Source organism: Cyprinodon variegatus, unplaced genomic scaffold, assembly GCF_000732505.1.
Source record: "Cyprinodon variegatus isolate N-32 unplaced genomic scaffold, C_variegatus-1.0 Scaffold15, whole genome shotgun sequence".
NCBI lineage: Eukaryota > Metazoa > Chordata > Actinopteri > Cyprinodontiformes > Cyprinodontidae > Cyprinodon > Cyprinodon variegatus.
In genome coordinates this window covers 264,503-286,509 of record NW_015150468.1, presented here as the reverse complement: position 1 = coordinate 286,509, position 22,007 = coordinate 264,503, and the positions used below count along the sequence as shown (strand labels likewise).

General features: G+C 40.0%; 1 protein-coding gene across 8 annotated transcripts in view; it reads right to left on the bottom strand.

Annotated features, from left to right (window-relative positions):
* The window catches only part of tjp1 (tight junction protein 1), a 126,287-nt gene that overhangs the window by 7,072 nt on the left and 97,208 nt on the right, over positions 1-22,007 (bottom strand). For 4 of the 8 annotated variants that reach the window (XM_015384581.1, XM_015384597.1, XM_015384605.1 and 1 more), the window contains 22 exons: positions 21,367-21,491; positions 21,178-21,280; positions 20,788-21,058; positions 17,896-17,999; positions 17,378-17,546; positions 17,080-17,212; positions 12,798-12,937; positions 12,525-12,630; positions 12,177-12,327; positions 11,028-11,136; positions 10,722-10,941; positions 9,797-9,981; positions 9,484-9,579; positions 9,012-9,038; positions 6,458-6,540; positions 6,037-6,247; positions 4,328-4,428; positions 3,889-4,239; positions 2,732-2,977; positions 860-1,672; positions 688-770; positions 391-567 (listed from right to left, as the gene is read on the bottom strand). In XM_015384581.1, coding sequence (XP_015240067.1) covers positions 391-567; positions 688-770; positions 860-1,672; positions 2,732-2,977; positions 3,889-4,239; positions 4,328-4,428; positions 6,037-6,247; positions 6,458-6,540; positions 9,012-9,038; positions 9,484-9,579; positions 9,797-9,981; positions 10,722-10,941; positions 11,028-11,136; positions 12,177-12,327; positions 12,525-12,630; positions 12,798-12,937; positions 17,080-17,212; positions 17,378-17,546; positions 17,896-17,999; positions 20,788-21,058; positions 21,178-21,280; positions 21,367-21,491 — 4,004 coding nt within the window. The remainder of the gene's footprint in view (positions 1-390; positions 568-687; positions 771-859; positions 1,673-2,731; positions 2,978-3,888; positions 4,240-4,327; positions 4,429-6,036; positions 6,248-6,457; positions 6,541-9,011; positions 9,039-9,483; positions 9,580-9,796; positions 9,982-10,721; positions 10,942-11,027; positions 11,137-12,176; positions 12,328-12,524; positions 12,631-12,797; positions 12,938-17,079; positions 17,213-17,377; positions 17,547-17,895; positions 18,000-20,787; positions 21,059-21,177; positions 21,281-21,366; positions 21,492-22,007) is intronic. The other 4 variants (XM_015384589.1, XM_015384636.1, XM_015384611.1 and 1 more) reach the window with 3 other exon arrangements.

Here is a 22,007-nt window from a genome sequence, read left to right as displayed (position 1 = left end):
AATCTTCTAAAAAGAGACTTGGAGAAAGTTAGTCATGCAGTGGTGTGAGAGACTGAGAGCACAGAGGGAGAAGGAGGGCTTAAGTCATGCAGGGGGATATTAATCCCCTTATAGGTTTTAGTTTGCTTCCATCATGAGCACTAAAGATTGGGACATCCGTCATTTCTTCATATGATCGGTGCTAATTAGTTTAGATAAAAGGATGACTAAGAGCCAAGTGGGTAAAAAAAAAAAAAAAAACTCTCACTAAAACACGTTTTATTGAGAGAACGTGTTTCTTAAAACATCAGTTTTGTGAGTGGGTTAAAATGGTGACCGTTTTTTGTTTGTTTTTTGTTTACAAAGGTCAAGTCTAAAGATCAGGGCTGTATCAGTAGCACTGAGGGTCACCTGGGGAAGCTGTGACTTGTTTGTGCTTGTAGCTGGGGTTTGTTAGGGCCGGTCTGAAGTCTGTCAAAGTAGGACAGCTGCTTGCTGTAATAATCCTCGTCTTCCTCAGGATCGTAATGGTTAGAGCGGACAATGTCATCAGCTGCCTTGAACTGCGGCTTCTGGGGCTCTGGTGCTCTGAAGACGGTTCAGAGGCCAGGAGGATTAATGTGGTTAAAAACTCCAGGACCAAATCACATGTTGAGGGGATTTTACATAATGGCAAATCTATGCAAATGAAATAATCTACAGGTTTACCTAAAGGCCTTCTCTTGGTCCAGGTTGCTCAGAGAGTTGGCTTTAGGGATCACGCCACCTGCTTTGAGGGGCAAATCAGCTGCCTACAGAAGTTAAACGAACACCCAATCAGTTGGACAAAATGTTTGATTTCAAAGTCACCATCCAAGTGTAAATCAGACAAACTCCCCACCTTGTTTCCATTTGAATCTCCTGCGTCTCTGGCTCGATCCACAGACACGGAGCGTTTGTTCTCAAACATCTTGACCCTGGTCAGGACCGACCTGGGCTGCATGGCAGGATCCTCCTCCGGCGGCTCATCCCTGGAAGGCGTGGGCTTAGTAGCTACCATGGGGGAAGGTGAGTGGGCTTCTGTTTTTGGCGGAGGTGTAAGGCTGGCTAAGGAGTTCACTGGAGTATGGTCATAGGGCTGAGGTTTGTAGCCTTTCGGCTGGAAGCTGGGTGGTTGGTTATAGGCGGATCGCTGGGGTGCGGGTTCTGGGGAGCGGCTGGCTGAGGGGTACCCGAAGTGGGGATCCTGGTCATAGCCGAGATCAGATCCTTGAGGAGGTGGTGGAAGGTCATCATAATGAACTGGACCTGTAGGTTTGCCGTAACGGGGTCGTCCATTGAATCCCTGATGTGGTGGGGGCTCATCGTAACGTAACGGGGGGGTGTACTCTGCATCCGGGCCTTCGCTGTAACGCAGATGATCATAACCCTGGGAGCTGGCAGTAGAGGAGGGTGGGCCATAGGGATTCCACTCCTGCTGGTCGTACTGAGGCACACTGTTCTCATAGAGCGGGATATGATCGCTGTTTCTGTACTTGGAATCCGGGTAACTCCCGCCACCGCTGCTGATGTCATAGCGGCTGGGCGGGTGGTCGTAATCTCTGTACGGCTGCTGGTCAGGGTGATATGGCTGCGAAGGGTTGTAGTTCAAAGCTTTCACACTGTTTGTGATCCTCCCCGTGTTTTCCATGCTGTATGGATCCTTCTGGAACATCTACCAAACAAAACAAAAAACATCTGAGCATACAGGCTTCACAGAAGTAAGATGTAAAACAAAGCACAGAGCAACAATAGCTGAAGCACGAAAACATGAAAGTTCTTGAAATTAATTTACAGAAGAAGAAACAGGAAGGAAAAAGACCTGAAATAGAGACACTGAGAAGGAGATGTTACTAGTCAGAATAAATTTGAGACCAAAGGGAAATTGCAGCACAGCCGAAGGTAGCAAAACATCTCAAAGGAAAGTCTGGATTCCCAACTTATAGAAATTATTTAAGAAAGAACATGTTTCTAATAAACTTCAACAGAACAATGGGATTTAATTTTCTTCAGTAATGCAGAGGAAACAAAAAGGGACAGATTAACTCCCTACTAATGACCCAGATGTGGATTTGATCTCAATGTAGAAAATAAAATAAATCACCCACTGTCTTGATGCAGTTTAAAAGAAACTAAAATACCCATAATAATATTTATAAATACAAGCACAAACTTGATTAATTCTAAATAAATAAAGAACAATACAAAAAAACAAAACATTAACTGAGATGGTTAAATAGTCATATGCTCTCCTTCCAAATCAGAAGAACCATATTAAAATAAACCTGACAAGAGAAAATATGATGCTGGAGAGTATATGACTACTTTTACAATATAATAATAATTCAATCTACATTGATAAAAACAAGAAGGCTCTGACACTAGTAGCCAACAAGAAACCAGGCAAACATGTTGCAGCCATGCAATTAGGATAAGCAACAGTGAGAGCTGCAGAGTTTCCACGGCTCGCCTGCATGTAGGCAAATCACCACAGGCAGCAGCTCCCAGGCCACTGTTGTTTACCACCACCTGGCTTCCACACGCTCACACGCACACACATCTTTGTCTCTTCCGGGCAACAATTTGATCAGGTGACATGCAGGGCACAAAAAAAAAGAGAGCAAGAGAGAAGCAGGAGGCAGGTAGACAGGCAGCAGCAGCACAGGAGATCAGACCGAGCCGAGTAGAGCCGAACCCGGGTTCACCAAGCGTCCGGTGGCGGTCAGATGGATACCTTTGGTTCTGGACTGGCCAGTCCGGACTGTAGAGGCTCTGGGGTGATGCTCTGAGGCGCTAGCTCAGGGGTGGGCCTCCTAACCGAGCCAGCCTCTTGGCTGGGGCTCGGCCTGCTGTAAGGAGCTGGGGGAGCCTCATCAATGCTCAGAGCCCCTACAGTTTTTACAGTAACGTCGACAGCAGGGGGCACTGCCTCAGCCAGGGGCTCAGGCTGCCTCGAGATGCTAGGCGTGGCCTCTGCTTTCTGTGAAGTGGTTCAGAAATGTTAAATAACACGCGCTGACACACTGATGAAGTTTCAACAAATGCTACTATCTTCCCAACCTCCGCTACAATCCTCCGCTGTGAATTTGCTCCTATCGGCTACGCAGACACAAAAAAACCCAACTTCATAATTTTACAGAACTAATAAGTTAGGAATTAGTAGCAGGACAAAGGTTGATCATTAAAGAATACTAACTGGATTTTAATTCTGTGGTTACAATACATATTCAAATATGTATGATTTATATATAAATAATAATGAATATGTACGTAATAAGTTAATATTTTCCGCTTTTTGTGATCATAAACACATCACTGGATGACAATTTGTTTCTATTTTAGATACACACCTGCCAATCCAATATTATTCATTACATTTCATAACACACTGAAGTCACACTGGTATTCCGATCATGCACATAATACTTTCTGGTGTGATAGATGGAACAAAGTGCACACTGGTGATTACTGGTACAGACACTTATTAAATCAAAGACATCATTTTCTCCTGCAGACATGAGCAACAATCAGACAGCCATTGGTGATACAACAATTTATAACAACAGGAGAGCTTTAGAGATTTTTGCAGAAGTGAATGAAAAAGAAACAAACATCAAAGATGCAAATAGATTAAATAAATACTATAATATATATATATATATATATTTATATATATATGTATGTGTGTGTGTGTATAATATTTCTGCATATAATCAGGATATATATACCTGCTTCACGTCAGTTTATAATTTCTCACTGATGTTTCAGAATAGCTCAAAGAATAACTGCAGGGAGCAAAGAATGTGTTCAATAGCGCCTCCAGAAAACCCTTCTAACGCACACCACGTCCTCCAGACAACAGGGGAGACGTACAGCTCTCAGAAACGCTACCTGCTGCGGTACTGGGGCTTTGAACCCAGCCGGATCGATGCGGTTCAGTGGGTCCGGCTGCAAGGAGTGCGAGTAGGCCGCGTATCCTGGGGGCTCCTGGATGACTGGAGGCTCCTCTCGGACAGGCTCCGAGGAGCGCGTGATGGCCGGTCCGGTGGGCGGGCCCACGTCATCGTTTAGCGTCTCGTCCAGCTCCTGATCCGTGTAGGCTCCTCCCTCTGTGTCCGTGTCCTCGTAGTCGGAGGTGTGCCGACTGTCGGTGCTGTACATGGAATACTCACTGCCCGGCGCCGACAGGTAGGATAGACGGTCGTCATGGAGATCTAAGTCGTCATCACCTGCCCCATCAGCCTGAGAAAACAAGCAATAAAACAGAGTGTGATAAATACCAATATTCACTCTTTAACATTTTGACTTTGCGTGTTTGACCAAGTCTTACCTTGCCTTCTGAAACCCAAACCAACTGGTTCTGTTGCTGCTGGATCATTTCCTTCAGTGCTCCAAACCAGCCATCATTCATGCTGTTTAGGTTAATAGTTGCTGAAACAGGAGGACAATACTTGACATCTCTCCACTAGGGTTGTCACGATATAAACTTTTCAACTCGATACCGATACTAAGTAAAATATTCGATACGCTATACCTTTTTCGATACCACAAGAATAAAAACAAAGACTCTAAAATTCAACAGAAATATTTTCATTACTAAAAAAATACATGAAATGAATAAAAAAACTGTAAGAATAATATTTTGAGGTTGTATGCTGTGCACAATATTAAGCAAGCTTGATAAAAAACTTACAAAATTAAAATTAAGTGTTCCTTCCTTGGCTATGTTTTGCAGACATAACAATAACACTAGCCAAACCAGTTAAACAAAAATAATTCTCAGCAGCTGCACCTGTTACAAAAAAGTCTGAAACTGAAAAATGCACAGAATTATTCAATCACACAGTGTTCAGAAAGTGCATTTCCACTATTCTGCACTTTAGATGGCTGTATCGATACTTTTGAAAATAAGTATTATATCCGGATACAACGTTTCAGTATCGATACTTTTGAAAACCCTACTCTCCACTCAACTCATTTACAGTAATTAGCTGTGATTAAGTGACTCGTAAATATATTTATATAGTTTTAAGTGTTTGCCCCTCTTTACTGCATAGAAACCACTTAACGAAACAACATACAGTAGTTTATTTTATAGTAAATGAGGAAAAAACAACACCTGAGTTTGAAATTTTTTTTTAAGTAAACAAATAAGTTTGTGAAAAGTTTGGTTTCCATTTTACTTGTAGAAACTCCAGAGGAGCTGTGAAGATCCACAGCTCAGGTGGAAGAAATTGTTTCTGTACAACTTTTAAAAATTAACAAAAAAATTTTTTTGAAAAAAAAAACAAGAAGAAGGCCACTGCTGAGCTTTTTCTCAAAATGTATCTTTTGCAGGACTTGATGATGATGATGACCTAATGATACTTTCCATCCAATTTGACTGAGCTCAAGCTATTTTTCATACAAAAAAAAAGCACAAACGTGTTTTCGTCACACTAGAAATTCTACTAGTGCTAGTACAAAGTATTACCATAGGTTTATATTAATGCTCACTACACTTGCTACATTTATTTTCCGAAAAAGGAGCAAAACCATTTCCTTCCATTTTAGAATCACATCCTACTTTGCTACCCAAAGAACTTTGTGAATGGACAAGATTAGAGTAGCTCCAGGGTTGTGAATGCTTTTGCAAGGCAGAGTAAAGATAAGATTAACAAAAAAGGTTATTTTCTAAATCCACTAAGAAAAAACTATTCTTACATTTTCTTCTTCCTCTGTTTAAAGCAGAAGTTTAGAGGCTTGGGGAGGGTTTGACTCAGCTGTTTCTTAGTCTTCCTCAGCACTAAAATGTGCGACGGTTAGCAAGCTACATCAATAAAACATGCCTGTGCCATAGGCCCTCATTCATATTCTATCAAAGGCCGTCCCCTACTTGGACCCACAGGATTTTCCTTTCTAACCAGAACCGTTCTTTTAAAAGCATTGATGAATCGTACTACAATGATCCACAAACCCAACCAAATCCAAACAAGCTGCCCTTAAACAAAACCTCTAAATGTGGCAGCTTTCTGCCACTGAAACCATGATTAGACTCACTAGTGAAGAGGTGGTGGTTGTTCTTCCTTAACTTGAGCGCTCGGTCGAAAAGCTTTCTGGCACTCTTCCTGGATTCGGGGCACAGACGGGTCCTCATGTTCTTGACTCCCTGTTTGGTGTCTGGGTTCAGAAACACGACAATCGGATACCACTGAGCGTAGTTGAGACGGTCCACTGCGTTGGGGGTAATGTCCAGGACCGCATGCTTGTCCTTCAAGAGCAGAAAATCATATTTAATCATATCCACTGCAAATATATTTATCTAATATTGAGCAAAGTGGATCTAAAGCAAAGAAGGTGTAGCAAGCATTGTTAGGTAGATTTATCCACCAGTGGGCAGCATTGAGCTGTAAATATAATCATGTTTCACTTATCAAAACACATGCAGCAAAAAGCAAATGTCTATCTTAGTTTTACTCACTCTGTCAATTATCTGCTTGATCGTATGCAGGCGAATGATGCCTGAGCTTTTCTGGTCGGTTCCAGCATCCCTTGGTTCGCTCTCTGTGGAGGAAAAATGGGCCATTATGAAACAATAAACACAGCCTCTGCCCCAATTAGACATTTTTGTAGCGTGCAGTTGTCAACTCCCATAAATAGAGCCGTTTGAAGCGCAATATTCACAGAATAGGAGGGGACAAATGTACGACTATAAGGACAGTTAACATAGTACATACCAAAAATAAAGACAGCAGCCAATTTCATGCAGCGGACATTAAGTATTTTTAGAGGGTTTATGGGATTAAATTCAGTGATTAATAAATATGCGAGTGAAAAAGTGCACGTAGTGGTGTAGATTATAGTGCATGGAACGCATTATGTGTGGCTCAATGATAATAAATATAAACATTCAAGAGCAGGAGGGTCATTTGGGATTAAATGAGACTGCGGTGTCATTGAAAGGCCTTATGGATTTCAGCAGAGATCTGGAGAGAAGTTTATACTTTAAACAAAGGTAAGAAACGGTTTCCTGACCATGAACACAAGGTTCAACGTTAAAATGAGGGGGTGGGAGGGGTCATCTCACTGACTCAAAACACGAGGATAAGCTTCACTTCTAATAGGATCTAAGACCTTCAAACACTGTTTATAAAACACACTAAGATACACGTTTAGTGAAGAGCGATGAATATAGCCATGCACACAGAGGTTCAAGCATAATGCAGCACTCTTTTCACTGGGATCTAAGATCATCACTGTTTTTTTTTTCTAAAAAATAAAGTTTTTTTCTTTTTTTTTATAGTGATTCTAAGATCCATTTTCTATCAGTGCATTAAACTGACAGGAAAGATAGAGGTGGTTTAAATAATTTTGCAGAGTTTCTTTCCTCATTCACATTCAGCAGCCTGAACTTTGCCCCCAAAGAAGAAAGAAAAATTCTAGCTCATTGAAAACATTTTTGTCCCGTTTACAGAACTGACCACATTGACTAGCATCCCATCTAAAAATGTGGAGGATATTTCTATCAGCATAATCTCACAACTACAAGTTACCTTAATCTTTGTCTATTTATTAATGGCCAAACATCCCATATTAAGGAATACGAGCTGTTGGCATAATCACTTCTGCCTCAATCAAAAGCAGTTCCTTAAAAGATCATGTTTATTAAAAGCATCTTTTGTTTTTAAACCTAGCAAATTATATCTTTCTATAGAAGTACACAAAAATGTAGCTAAAAAATAGATATGGTTAAACACAAAGAATATAACTATTGAATCAAGAGAAGCCAATAAATAAAGGCAGAGGTGAGGCGATGTTATTATTCAAAATATAGCAAGAAGAAAAAAAGGCCTTCCCTAGACATCCCGATATCTTCAGAGAAAGAACTAACAAAAGACATTTGGTAAATTTGGACCATATAGTCAGTAGGAAATATGGTAAGTAAAGGAAATCTTCAAAATTCACCTTTAAAAAACTGCAGAAAGAATTTCAAATTTAATGCTCTGCTAAAGAAAAACGCTATATTTATTTTTAAGGTTCTTTTTTGAACACATTTTTTGCTAGGGGATGCTAGTAAATGTGGAGGATGCTACCCTGCATGTATAATTAATTAACACTTTGTTTTACCCTAAGAAAAGTGTACCTAAGATTGTCTGGTAATTGAAGTACAAAAAGTTAGAGATAACTTATAAACTAACTCAACAAAATACAAACCATCTTCTCTAAATTGTCTGACTTTACTCTCATATATAATACTTCTTTATTTTTGTGAGTAATTAAGTAATAAATTCATAACATAAATATTATTTTAGGGCATGTTTACCATCTACCTTGTTTTCTTCGAAGCATGTTATATTGCACAGCTTGACATGCAGCCTTACTGTTTTCATCTTTTATGATAGAATCTGTATTAGTGAGGGGAATACCACTGAATGAAACGTTTGGCTCATTTTTTACATACAAATTGAAAAATATTTAAAGCCCACTTCTCTAAGAACAAGCAAGGAGGTCACACTGACACACAGCCACAGCTAGGGGGGGCAGTTCACTCTTCACGTCACATTTTTATTAAATCCATCACATGCATGATCCCGCAGACAGAGTGCTTGTTTATCACTGCTGACACTGGGCCAAATTTCTTCAGAACAACCGTCTTCTTTGCAACATCAATTTAATTTACATTCATTTTTAGAGCCTGTTAAAGTTAAATCCAATTTTATAACTAGGTTTTCCTCAAACAAGCATCTCCAGTCTATCTCAGTGTCTGGGGAAAGCTAGTTGTGTGTCAGTATGACCAAACATTAGTAAAATCACAGTTTTTTTTAAGTGATTTTTAACTTGACAATGATGTAAAATTCACACATATTAAACTAAGTGCTATTCCCCTCTATGCATTAACAAAGCAATGGTTGTCGTTTAAACATTAACATATTAAGTGAAATAGTCACCAAAAACTTGTAAATATAGATTATTTTTCATTCACTGACTTAAATAAAACAAAAATATAGATATATTTGATGCACTAAGTGACATACTTTCCCCTCCTTGTTGTTGCTGTGTTTCTGAAAAGAAAATACAGTTACATAAACATCACTGGAGTTGTGCAAACAAACATTAAGGAATGGAAACACTTGGGTGGGAGTGGGCTGAATCAGAGCGCAGCTGAGTTGAGTGTAAGAACGAAAGCCATATTTTTGAGCTGCTTGAAATTTGGAGAAGTGAGGAGAGGTAGATAAGGATTGAAATCAAAACGGATATTAAGTCCTGCTGAAATCTGAGAGTATAGTGGAACTCAGACCAACTTGACATTAAGTAAATATACAAGTACAAGTAAAATGCCAGAAATCCAACAAAGAAATGTTTTCTTTGTTGGATTTCTGGCTTTTTACTTTTCTTTTGCTTTAGAATACTGTTTCTCTGATGTGTAATAGGTAGCCTCAGTCCTACAGACATACAAGGAAACCACGCATAAAGTGATAATTGTATAGATTTCCCTTTAATACTTACTTGCTAGTTCAAAAATGTCCGGCTCCTCCCTGGCCAGTTTCTCTCTGGCCACATCTGCGATCGGCCCAAAGATAACCACTGGCCTCAGGAATCCAGCTGTGATCCAACAACGGCAGATTAATGAGGAATAAACATACAAGCCATCTCAGTTATGGCATATTTCCAGCTTCAGTGCATAACTCTTGGTTTAGTAGCATGTAATAAACATCAACAGCTCATTCAGTTCACATTACTTTTTTATTCTTACAACAAAAGTTTGCATGCAGAAGCCCACATATGTTTTACTGCAGCTACAGTGGATTCAGACACTCACCTTCTCTCAGCACAACCCTCTCATATGCAGGGAACTTGGTCTGAACCGGCTGGGCTGACAGGTCCTCCCTGCTTTTCCGCAAATTCCTCTTGGAACTCCTCAAGCCTCTGAACCTCCAGAAGTCTGCTCTGTCGCCCCCTGGAGTTTTAGGGAGGGTGTACTGCACGCTAGACAGCTGCTCCGCTCTATAAGCAGAAAATTTGGTTAAAAATGTCTCTGCATGACACTGTAGCTAATAAACCAACTTTAATGGAGTCATAGAAGGACATACTAAATGGTCAGTCGCGTAAAAATAAAAGCATTTCATACAGATGACTACACAGATTTTGAGCATATTGTAAAATACAGCTTTTAATACAGTAAACAAGAAATTTGAGATATAAATAAAAAATTAAACCCGAAAAGACAGTAAATACATAAGAAATTACGTGTACAATATTGATTTTTACTTTGATTTTCTTTTTTAATCGTGTTTTTTTTTTTTATTAAATTGCATCACTTCTATGTACACCACTGCAGTCAAACCTGCAGCAGGAATTTAAATGTGCTTCATTAGGAAACTGACATTGGTAGTTTCTGTGAGTAAATAGTTAGGCATGTCAGCGTAAACGCAAGGAGAGGCAGTTACGGTTACATTCCTAACTATTTACTAGTTAGAGGCGGCGCAAATGAACAAAATACAACTGCTACATATTTACTACTCATATCTACACATACTGAAACAAAGCGCTACACTTTATAATATGAAATCTGCCAGTTCAGAAAGCATCAATTAAAAACTTATTATAACATGAATCCAGATATGAGTTGAAAATACAAGACAATATTTACGGTTCCCTTTTCAACTTCTACCTTTTCATAAAGTCACATAACAAGCTGTACAGAAGGTAAAAAGGAAAGATGCAACCTCCCTCATTTCTTTTACCTGTTCTTGTTGGGAATGATGCCTCTTTCTACTTCTTGGTGGTTTTTTCCAATGCGGATAGCGAGCCAGGAGCCTAACTTGCCATTGTAGAGTGTATCCACCACACGGAAAACCTCGCCCTTGTTAAAGCTCAATCCGTACGGAGATTCCTTTTCATACTCGAAATGTGTCCGGATGTAGAAGGAGTCACCAACGTCTGACTCCACTATCCTCCGATATACTGAAATGAAACAAAGGCAAATCTCAATATAATGCATATTTTGGTTCTTATGTGATCATACTAGTAAAAATATAATTTAAATTTACCATCTTTTTTCTTCTGTGCCAGAATGGTAACAACGTCTCCCCTTGGGAGATCCAACAGAAACAATACTGCCTCTTCTCGGATGATGTTGGCAAAGTCCACATTGTTAACCTACAAATACAGAATAAAAAGAACTGAAATTCTGCTGCAGCAACAGAAGATTCTAGTCGTATTGATGTATTTACTGTGCATTGCTATGGTTTCGGACTTTTGTTTTGCTGCACAGACAGAGGACAAAAAACAAAAATAAACAAACATAAAAAAAGCATCTCAGCAGAAGCACATCAGAGAATTCCTCTAATAAGCAAGCAGCCTTCTGCCCCGGCCTCCTACTGCTGCACTAAACACAATGGCTGCTGTTTATTGACTCTGCTTGAGGGGCAGCAGGGGAATCAGAAACACATGGACTGGGTCAGTGAATGTCGAAATGACAGCGCTATCCTTCCCAGAAACAGAAGGGCTACACGTCTTTATCTTCACTAGCACACTGTGACCAACCCGGAAACCACCTAATGAGGCAAAACAATGTCCTGGAAGTCTCAGAGATGTGTTTGTACAGTTGGAAGAGTGCAGAGAGGCACAAAGTAAGGGCTGCATGCAGTAGCATTATTCCTTTGAAAATTATTTTATAGAGGCTTTAAGTTTGTCTACTGAGCTTTAAAGGAGGTTAAATGCAATCAGAATGAGTTCAGCAATGACATATAGGGCTTCCATCATCCCATCAACAGAGTTTAACTAATGTTCAGCTGAACAGTCTGACAACTGTTCTGAGGTCAGAAGTAAAAGAAGGACCTCCATTGTTTTCTCATTCTGGAAACAACGGGAGATTTTGATAGGAGACCGATCCCGGGAATGACTCATAAACTAAAAGATACATTGTTTCTTTATTCCCAAGATCTTTCAAATAAGTAGATCTACTGTGCCTGTGAACAACAGCTTTACCTCACATTTAATTAGACAGAAGCAATGGATTGTCTATTTCTTGACAGTAAGACCAGATGTTCTTTCTATTCAAGCCATGTGAGTTTGGGAGAAACAAGGTGTAAAAAGGAATACTGTCTCTTCATCAGCAGTATTGCCATCTATGAAACACCAGTCTTCAGTTACCATAGTTAAAAGACATGAGTTTGAGAGTAGGGAGTGAAGCATACCCTGAGAATCTGGTCCCCCTCCTCCAGCCCCTCCTTGGCAGCTGGACTGTCCTCCAAAACTCCTGCCACAAAAATTCCCACATCGTTTCCCCCGGCTAACCGCAGCCCAACACTCTCTCCCTTTTTAAATTTGACCAACTTCATACTTGGCCTGCAGACAAAGAAAAAAAACAGAAACAAGGGAACAAATGTTGGTAAATAAAGGAAATTAAAAACGATCAATATAAGACATCCAGTTTGGGATAATATCATTGAGGTGAAAAATTAGTGCACTCGATTTGGCATGCGTCTCATGCTGCTTTTCCACTGATCTGTTCAGTGAATTAAAAAAATAGCAAAATAATTTACCTAAGAATGCTTTCGTCATGAGCAGCGCTGGGCACTGGGGCATCAGATGGGCTGACAGGCAGGTCCACGTCCGGCTGACCGGGTTGTGCATAAACTGGCTTTGGTTCTGAAGTAAATGCAAAGAGGGTGTTAGTGCGCTACAAAACTGAAAATTATCTGGTCTAGCATAAAACAATGATGGTGTAACTTTAGGGGCTTGTATTAGGATAATATCAGTGAACTCTAGTAAAGGGAAGCAATACACGTTTTATATTACAAACGGCTTCTATTTACCAGGCAGAGGAGGTAACTGTTTGTCATTGCTGGAGCTGGCCTGGTCGCTGGCCTGAGACAAAACCCCGTCGTCAAAGAGTTTCACCGGAGTGGAAATGCCCCCTGGTTTGGAGATGCGGTCCTCGTCTCGACTCCGATGACTGAAACAAAAACATCTTCTATTTTAGATTACTTACAAAAGCAACAAAGATCAGTTTATACAGTTTAAAAAAATTTCTTTACAGATTGGAATGACGTTTCTTTTCTCTGGGGGGGGTTTGTACAAAACAAGTCTTTGTTTAGCAGCTTTGTCCTCTGCAGACATTGGCAGGAAGAAAAAAACAAAACAGAAAGGAAACTGAGTGGAACAAGGAGGACGTCAAAGGACACGCTTTTGGGTGGGGGGGGGCAATAAGCAGTTAAAATAATGATTTGCAGCTGGAAGATAATTTATTAACTTAATTTAAAGTTAAGATTATCACCTCATTTGATTTTATTCAAATAGTTTTAAATTGTATTCTAACCAAAAGAGTTAAAGTTAAGAGTGGTTAAATAAAACAATGAAGGTTTAGGAAAGAAATGACTTGTTTTGTTTATCTTTCTAAAGTAAAATTCTCAGTAAAACACACAAAGAGAATGAGGCTCATAAAACAAACTTCTAGTTTATATACTTCCCAACAGAAGTGTCTGATAAGAAAACGTGTGAGTCCAGCAGGGTGTTAGATAAAGAAAACTGCAGTTTGAGACAATGCTTGGATTACAATCTGGTCACATGGCTCCCTGCCGCCAAAACACTTCAGTTGAATTAGAAAGCCTTTGAATAGAAATGTGAAGGTGCAGTAGGGGAAACCAGCTCACCATCACTCATGCCTGTCCAAACTTATTTTCCTTCAGCCATGTGGAGAAAAAATAAAGATATTCCATGCAGAGTACAATCCTTCATAACAAATAAAACACGATGCAGCGCAGCGAGACAAGCAGAACAGCACATGCATTTATATGTAAATGACAAGCTGCAGCCTTTGCCTTTTCTAGGTTCCTGATTTTCTCCTGCAGCTCTGTATACAATTCAATTTTACAATTAAACATTAGTGGATTTGGATGCAAGCGAAATAATAGAGCAGAAGAGTGGAGGAAGAGAGGTTAATGAGGGAAGCATAGTGAACATACATAACAGAGCTAAAGGCCTGGGTTGTGCATCCTTGTGCATAGAAATCACGAATCAAAACAAGAGTGAGAAGAGACTCAAAATAAAATAAAGCAGGGACGGCAGAGTCGGCTCGATGTTTTTGCTTATTTCAGCAGAATGATGTTATAAAATAAAAAATAAAAGGCGTTATAGAGACAAACGCTGTTTGACAGAACCCTCTGTTCTGTTCCCTTGCTTGTACATTTTCCTCACATTGCCAAAAAAATGAACAACAGAACAAAAAAAAACTGAGTGTTAAACGAGGTCATTTTTTGTTGCAACTTACAGAGCATATAACAAACAAACATGATAATAAAGCAATAACAAATACATCCCACTACAGCATGACGATAACATCTTACTCACATGTGTGCATCTTTAAGTTGAACCATGATGCTAAACAGGAGAATCTGATCTTAATTCCTTTTAAAAACAACAGAGGGAACGTTTTTTCCTATGCAAAGAGCGAACATAAACTCGCCGACAAACACTCAATGAGAATGTTGTTTTTTTTAATGTCGTATTTAGGAAAGGGCAGGAGCAGATATCCATCTTGATGGAAAGAATTTCCCAAAGCCTTTCAGCCAATCAGATGTATCCAAACACTGTGGGAAGTATGTCAAATTCCTTCAACCCCCCTTTAACAGGGAGACAGCAGCAGGATTCCTTTATATCAGTCTAGTGATGCTGAAAAATATATTGCCACATATATTAAAAGAAAAAAGCTCCTTAAAATGTTTCTACATGGAAACAGTCAAGATGTTTAAAGAGCTAAAATAAAACATTCATGAATTCCCTAGCCACAGTAATCAATCTAAGCAGCGTCCTTATGCAGCATTAAAACCACAGTTTGAAACACCAAATAAATTCAGCTGCACTGAAGGTTAATCTACAGACTAGCAGCTAAAAAGCCAGTTAAACAAGCAGAAACATAGTGACCTGACATCTTGCTACAACAGCAGATGTTTCAGTATGCGCTTGTTTTTTTGGATGTGTTTATGCCTGTAATACGAAGCAGGCTTAAAAAGGCATGTTCAACTTCAGAGGGATATATAAAAATGAAAGATAATGCTGCTTTTACATATGCAACAGTGTCCAGATAAAAAACAAACAATTAATTCAACAGAAAGCTACCCTGAGGAGAAGAAATAAATGATCCCAAGTCTTAAAATGTTGAAATAAAGGGAGAGTTGGAGGTTGCATTCTTCTCTTTTCTTTCAATAAATAACAATGAGCTACAACACATTTTATCGTCATTTTCTCACTTTGTGTGGAACCGATCAGTGATATCCTCTTATCCATCTTATAATCAAGAAAACAAAGAAATCAGGGCGATGTTCAATCATTATATGAATAAATCTAATAAATCTCAGTTATCTTAAATCTCTGTGTTTCAGTTCTTTATTTAGAAGCATTACCAAAAAAAGACAATGTTTCACTTCATGATTTAATCTTTAAATGTTCTTGGGAACAGATCTACAGAGTAACCCTTTCCCCGACAGCTGAATATGAACACCCATCTGCCTTGTATTAAGTGTAGTTGATGGATTAAAAACAGCTATATCTTAATGTGGGATTGTTTTTTGACCACTGCATAAGTGTACTGAAGTTAAAGAGGCACTAAAATCTCCACTATTGCATGCTGTCTAAATGCATTTGTACATTCCCTATAGATCTATTGAAGATATTTAAGTGCTTACACATTTAGCATGGATTAGCATGTTTAAAATGCAGATTTCCTTCCTGCTTGGTCTCTGCTGCCTTCAGTCGGACATCAATATTTTCTGCTAGCTTATGATAGCAGTTTTTCTCCCTTTTCTTTTTTTTTTTTTTTTTTTTTTAGAAATAACCAGTTTGAGATTCAATATGCTAATAAATACAAAGATGCAGGCTACACCATTCCCTGGTTGTTGAGTTAAATTTGATCCATGAAGGATTAAACAGAGTTGACCTTTTGAGTTTAGACGCAATGTTCCTGAACCCTTCAATGCACTCTGGACAGCAAAGGTTGGAAAAGCCCTACATCCAAAATGATACTCTGAACAACTTGCTTTCTAGTACAGCTAACCGTTAATCTAAGAAAAGTTTGTTTGTATTCGATATTTGTATATAAACTCTGGTTGAAAAAATAGGGATGCCTGGGGCGTTGTGGTAGAGAGCTACCTTCTGGACCTTTAATAACTGCCCCCTTATACTCTCTGCACATTTCTATCAATAGAAGCTGTGAATGAAGGCCAAAAAAATCCTACAGTGAAACTCAATATAATGAAAACATCAATAAAAAGAAAAAAGAGAAATCACAAAAACTCAAGTCTATTGTGGTACAAATTAACTGGCAAATGTTTAGATCAGGATTACAGTTATAAAGGCTTTCTGCAATTTACTACTAATATAGAAGAAAAAAAAAACAACTTGTATGATAAAGTGCATGACATTAGTAGTTCAGACCTGACTTAATTTTTTAAAGCATTGCTGTTATCTATACTTTTTATAGATAAAAGTAAAAGGCACGCTCACTGCAGCTAAATCGGTTATATTCCATATGTCCCAACTGCAAGAGATACCATAATAAGCATTCACTCCTACATCCTCATTTATCAGGTGGACAGTCATCCTGTTCAATACCCAGGTGGGACACAGACTGCATTTTTAGGCTTGCTGCAAAATATATTTTGCAATCTATACATTAGGGAACTTGCTGCTTCTACAAAAAAAGAAATAACAGAAAAGGCTCAACCTGACTGCAAAGATGGTCTCAAAGTGTGTTCATTACACAGTAATCACTGGAAAGGAGCACAAAGGAGTAAAAGCTGAGGATCTCGGCAAACATCTCATAGTCAAACAGCAGCTGAACTGATTTCTGCTTTCATTGCTGATTCAGTCCCACAGAAAGCTGTAACTGGAAGGCATTTGATGGCTCCATGGGGAACACGATGCTTTGTGTATGTTACGTCTCCACATACTGATTAATGAGCTCCGAGGTGCTTACTCAGCACCCGCTCACCTGTGGGTGTGGACATGATGTATGGACTGGCTATAAGGATATACGGATGTTTCACATGTGACTGCTACATCCCATCAGCCTATCTGCAGCCATGTGTGAGGCTGGCCTACCTGCCGTTGCTGATCTGTCGAGGAGAATGACGGAGGTGGTCCGCTGTGTCCGGCCTGTCAGGAGAACGCGATTGACCTCTCCCATGGGATCGGTTGGAATGGTCAGATGTCAGCGAATGGATCTCTGAAATGTCTTTCCAAGTGAAATTAATTATATGTTAGTTTCCATAAGACATATAAAAGTAATAACAATAAACCTACTTAAACTGTTTTTAAAAGATTTTCTACATCTCATAAAACTGCTGTCAGATCTTTCTAAATCCTGCACTAGCTGCAGTCGTTCATTACTTATTCTCACCATCTCTGTCTGAGTTATTGGCTGACGGGATGCTATCATCAAGGTCTGGAATGTTGAGCAGCGTGGCTCTTTCATCTCTCTGCACCACCATCTTCAGCTTCCCCTTTGACCTCTCGATCAGCTTCTTGGCATCTATCAGCGAGAGGTTCTCTGTAACCGTGCCATTGATCTGCCAGAGAGGGAGGAGCAGTTCAGCACAAGAAGCCAAACCAACGGCACAGGTTTACTGCTGCAGTCTGCTGTTACAGAGGAGGCACTAACTACACTCAGATTTTTCATTTTTTGCCCAGATTTTAGGCTAACGGAGATCAATCCGCTTACACATAGGCCGAGAAAAGTCCAAAGACTGTCAGAAAAGTATAGTTTACTCAACTACAAACAAGCAAACTAAGCAAAAGTCAAGAATAATGTGCGAACCACATTTTACAGATGAAAGCAAAAAGTTTTTCCAAAAACAGAGACTAAATACACTGCTGTTTTACTCCACCACAATTTGGCCAATCCATGTGAAGGCTCACCTTTAGCACAACGTCTCCCTCCCGGATGTTTCCATCTCTGGCAGCCAGGCTCTCTGGGGAAATGTCCTTCACAAAGATGTGGCTGGCCAGCCGTAGGCCATATTCTGTTTTCAAAACATTACAACAAGGTTAGATTAAGAGCCTATTTACCATCTGAAATAACCACTAAACCTTTTGTGCAAGCTGAACTTAACTTATGCAAGTTTAAAACTCCAATATTTCCACACATTACTTCTAAATTTCACAAGTTGCAAATGGAAAACATTACCTGCAAAGCAGACTGCTTCTCACCAAGAAAAATAAAATGCTAATAACACCATTAAGTCTTATTCATTTCCTTCCTGAAGATCAAGAACCAATTTAGGACAACCTTGCCGTTCTCTCTTTCTCTACATGTATGCAATCAACATAATGATAATATTCATTTTATTATAGAAATATCAAAAAAATAACATGACAATTTTTCTGAAAGAATAAAATGGTAAATGGCATGTACTTATATAGCGCCTTTATTCAAGTCAGGAGACTTGACCAAAGCGCTTTACACTACATTCATTCACCCATTCACAAGCACACACTGATGGTGGCAAGCTACATTGTAGCCACAGCTGCCCTGGGGCTCACTGACAGGATCAGTTTTTATTGAGGGCTTCTAAACAGCACAGTGAGCATCTATATTACACTATAAATGTGGGTCTCAGATAGCTTTGTTTCTTGTACCATAAATTCCGGACTATAAGCCGCTACTTTTTTCCCGCTGTTTGAACACTGCGGCCTATAATACAGTGCGGCTAATAAATTTTTTTTTTCATGGCGCGAAAAACAGACCAATTAAATTGATGGATATTCAGAGAGGTCAAATGAAATTGTGCGATACATAATTCTCACTTTCACTGTTATTTGCAGTCTTGTAAATCAGTCATTCATATTGACCCTCAACATGGATACTCGAAGAAAAGCATACAATGCCGCTTTTAAATTAAAGGCAATAAATCTGGCGATTGAAAACAGAAATCGAGCTGCCGCACGTCATTTTGGGATAAATGAGTCGATGGTGAGACGGTGGAGACAACAGCGTGAGGAACTGACTCGGTGCAAAAAGACCACGAAAGCTTTCAGAGGTAATCACAGCAGGTGGCCGGAGCTTGAAAACTGTCTTGAAGACTGGGTGAACACACAGCGAGCGGGATGCCGCGGTGTATCCACCGTGCAGATCAGGCTGAAGGCTAAAGAAATAGCCACCGACATGAAAATTCAAGATTTCAGAGGTGGGCCATCGTGGTGTTTCAGATTTATGAAACGAAAAGGCCTGGTGGTCCGGGCGCGCACGACGTTGTGTCAGCAGCTCCCTCCCGACTATGAGGAAAAACTCGCTCTCTTCCGTACTTTCACCCAAACAAAGATAGCGAAGCATTCCATCGGGCCAGATGAAATTATAAACATGGATGAAGTACCTTTGACTTATGACATGCCTCTCATGCGGACTGTTAATAAAAAAGGTGACTCGTCCATCTCAGTAAAAACCACGGGTCACGAGAGGACGCACTTTACCTGTGTTCTGAGCTGCACAACATCCGGACTAAAGCTTCCACCCATGGTGATTTTTAAGCGGCTGACAATGCCAAAGGAAAAAATCCCAAAAGAAATCGTGGTGAAAGTTAATAAGAAAGGCTGGATGGAAGAAAGCCTAATGAAGGAATGGCTTACGGAGTGCTATGGCAAGCGTCCGGGGGGATTTTTTCATCAAAAAAAAAGCACTGCTCGTGATGGACAGCATGAGGGCCCATATTACAGATTCTGTAAAAGCTGCCATCAAGAGGACAAACTCAATTGCAGCTGTGATTCCTGGGGGCACCACCAAGTATTTGCAACCACTGGACATCAGTGTGAACCATGCATTTAAAGTGGCACTGCGCAGTGAGTGGGAGACGTGGATGACCACTGGCGAGAAATCCTTCACCAAAACTGGCCGCATGCGAAGGGCATCTTTCACCGATGTCTGCCAGTGGGTTCTCAATGCGTGGAGCCGTGTAAAAACATCCAGCATCACCGGCGGGTTTTTGAAGGCTGGGCTGCTGCGGGATGAAGAGGACCGCGAGTGCTCAAGTGAGAGCGACAAAGATGAGACTGAAGTCAGCGACAGCATCCTGAAGCTGTTCCATTCAGACACCGAGGAAGAGGACTTTGAGGGTTTTAGTGCGCAGGAGGAAGAAGAAAATGATTAAGGACTTTTCCTGGTCGGCAGCAATGTTCTGTTCAATGAGTTGTTCAATTAAAAGTCCCGGCACATGCAGCGTTATTTGCGTGTTACCGACACATGTGTTTTAAAATGTGTTACAGGTAGTTTGAAAAAAAAAAAAAAACGTTCATAATATGTACCGTATTTGTTTTTTTATCATATGGATTAAATCAAACGTTAAAAAATGCTCACGTGTAATATCTTTATTTGTAAATATCTCATACAATGTGGGAAACCTGCGGCTTTAAATCCGGTGCGGCTTATAAAAGTACAAAATTTATTTTCTTTCTAAAATTAGAGCGTGCGGCTTGTAATCAGGTGCGCTTTATAGTCCGGAATTTACGGTATTTGGATTCTTTTTTTATAATATCTAACTGGCAGCTAATATGAGAAACTTTGAGTAGTAATTCCCTTTTCTTTCTGCCAAATGATTGGTTTGTTTACTTTCTCTTTAGCCCATTTTAAAGTGATTCTAAAGAAATTTAACTTTATTGATCTCACATTGGAGAAATTTACCTCTGCATTTAACCCATCCCCTTGGAAGCAGTGGGCTGCCATCATGGGGTGCCCGGGCAGCAGTGTGGGGTTAAGGGTCTTGCTCAGGAAGCCAGAGTGGAGGCTATGGGGATTGAACCCAAACGATCAAAACTCACCTTCATTTTTGCGGGATTTGACCAGGGTGACCTTGGAGGGCTTGAGAGGAGCAGATGAGGTTCGCGATTGGCGATCAGATCGTGGTGAGATGCTTCTCTCCCTCGAGGGACTGAGATCCCGCCTCCCGCTGTTACTCCGCTCACGCGTGTGACGCCTTTGGCGATCATAACGCTCATCTTCATCGCTGTACTCTTCCTCATGCTCAGACATTGTTTCCCTATCACCGGGCTTGGAAACTGGGATTTGTACTTTTCTTTTCCGACGAATAGTCTGGAAAGAAAGAGATATTTTGAATGTTAAAGTTGGTTAATATTAGGTTTCCCTTATTTATGAAACAGGCCAGACAGTAATGATGATATAAAACATTCAGTAAGATGTGCTTAACTTACAATCTTTGCATTTTTGCCGCTCTTGCGTAGTTGCTGAACAGCATACGCATGCTCCACGTTATCCATAGAGACACCATTCACCATAACGACTCGATCATTTTCTCTAAAACAAAAAAAATATCAGATGTTAAAAATTATGAGAAATGAAAAACAAAAAAAGAATCAACAGCGAAATAGTCCACAGCTTACTGAAGTGAACCCTCTGCAGGTCCTCCTTTCAGCACATCAGATATAACAATTGATGTCTCTCCACTCTGGAAATGAGGGTTGTCTCGTCCACCTGAGATGGCGATGCCAAACCCAAATCCAGCAGCCTGTCAACAAGAAACACACACAACACTGACTGATACTGATAAGAGTATTTATATAATTCAGACAAGAGCTGCAAATGATCAATTCCAAAACATCCATCATAAGAATTACAATATTTTACAATAACACCTGATCTAATGACTTCCTAATAATGTGCAGAGCTAATAGAGTTGCATTTTCACATTTCAATGTGATAAAACAGGTGTGTAAAAGCTTAGCTAATTGACAAGACGATACTCTGCAAATCTTTAGTAGGGTTTTGTACTTTGCTGTTGCAAATAAAGAAGCAAGAGAGCAGGCCTGTGAAGCAACGGACAAATCTCACTACGACATCGTAACATAAGAGCTGCAAGGCTGAGGTCACACTGCGCCGCTCCTCCAGCTTCAATAAAGCTGCTACTAATTAGATTACCGCAAGCAAGGCCAGTCTAGACAGGTGCTCTGCCTCAATCCCATGATACAGCAGCTTCATCCATGCATGGTTTACCGTCTCAACGCTTAGCAGTCAGAAATCTTGG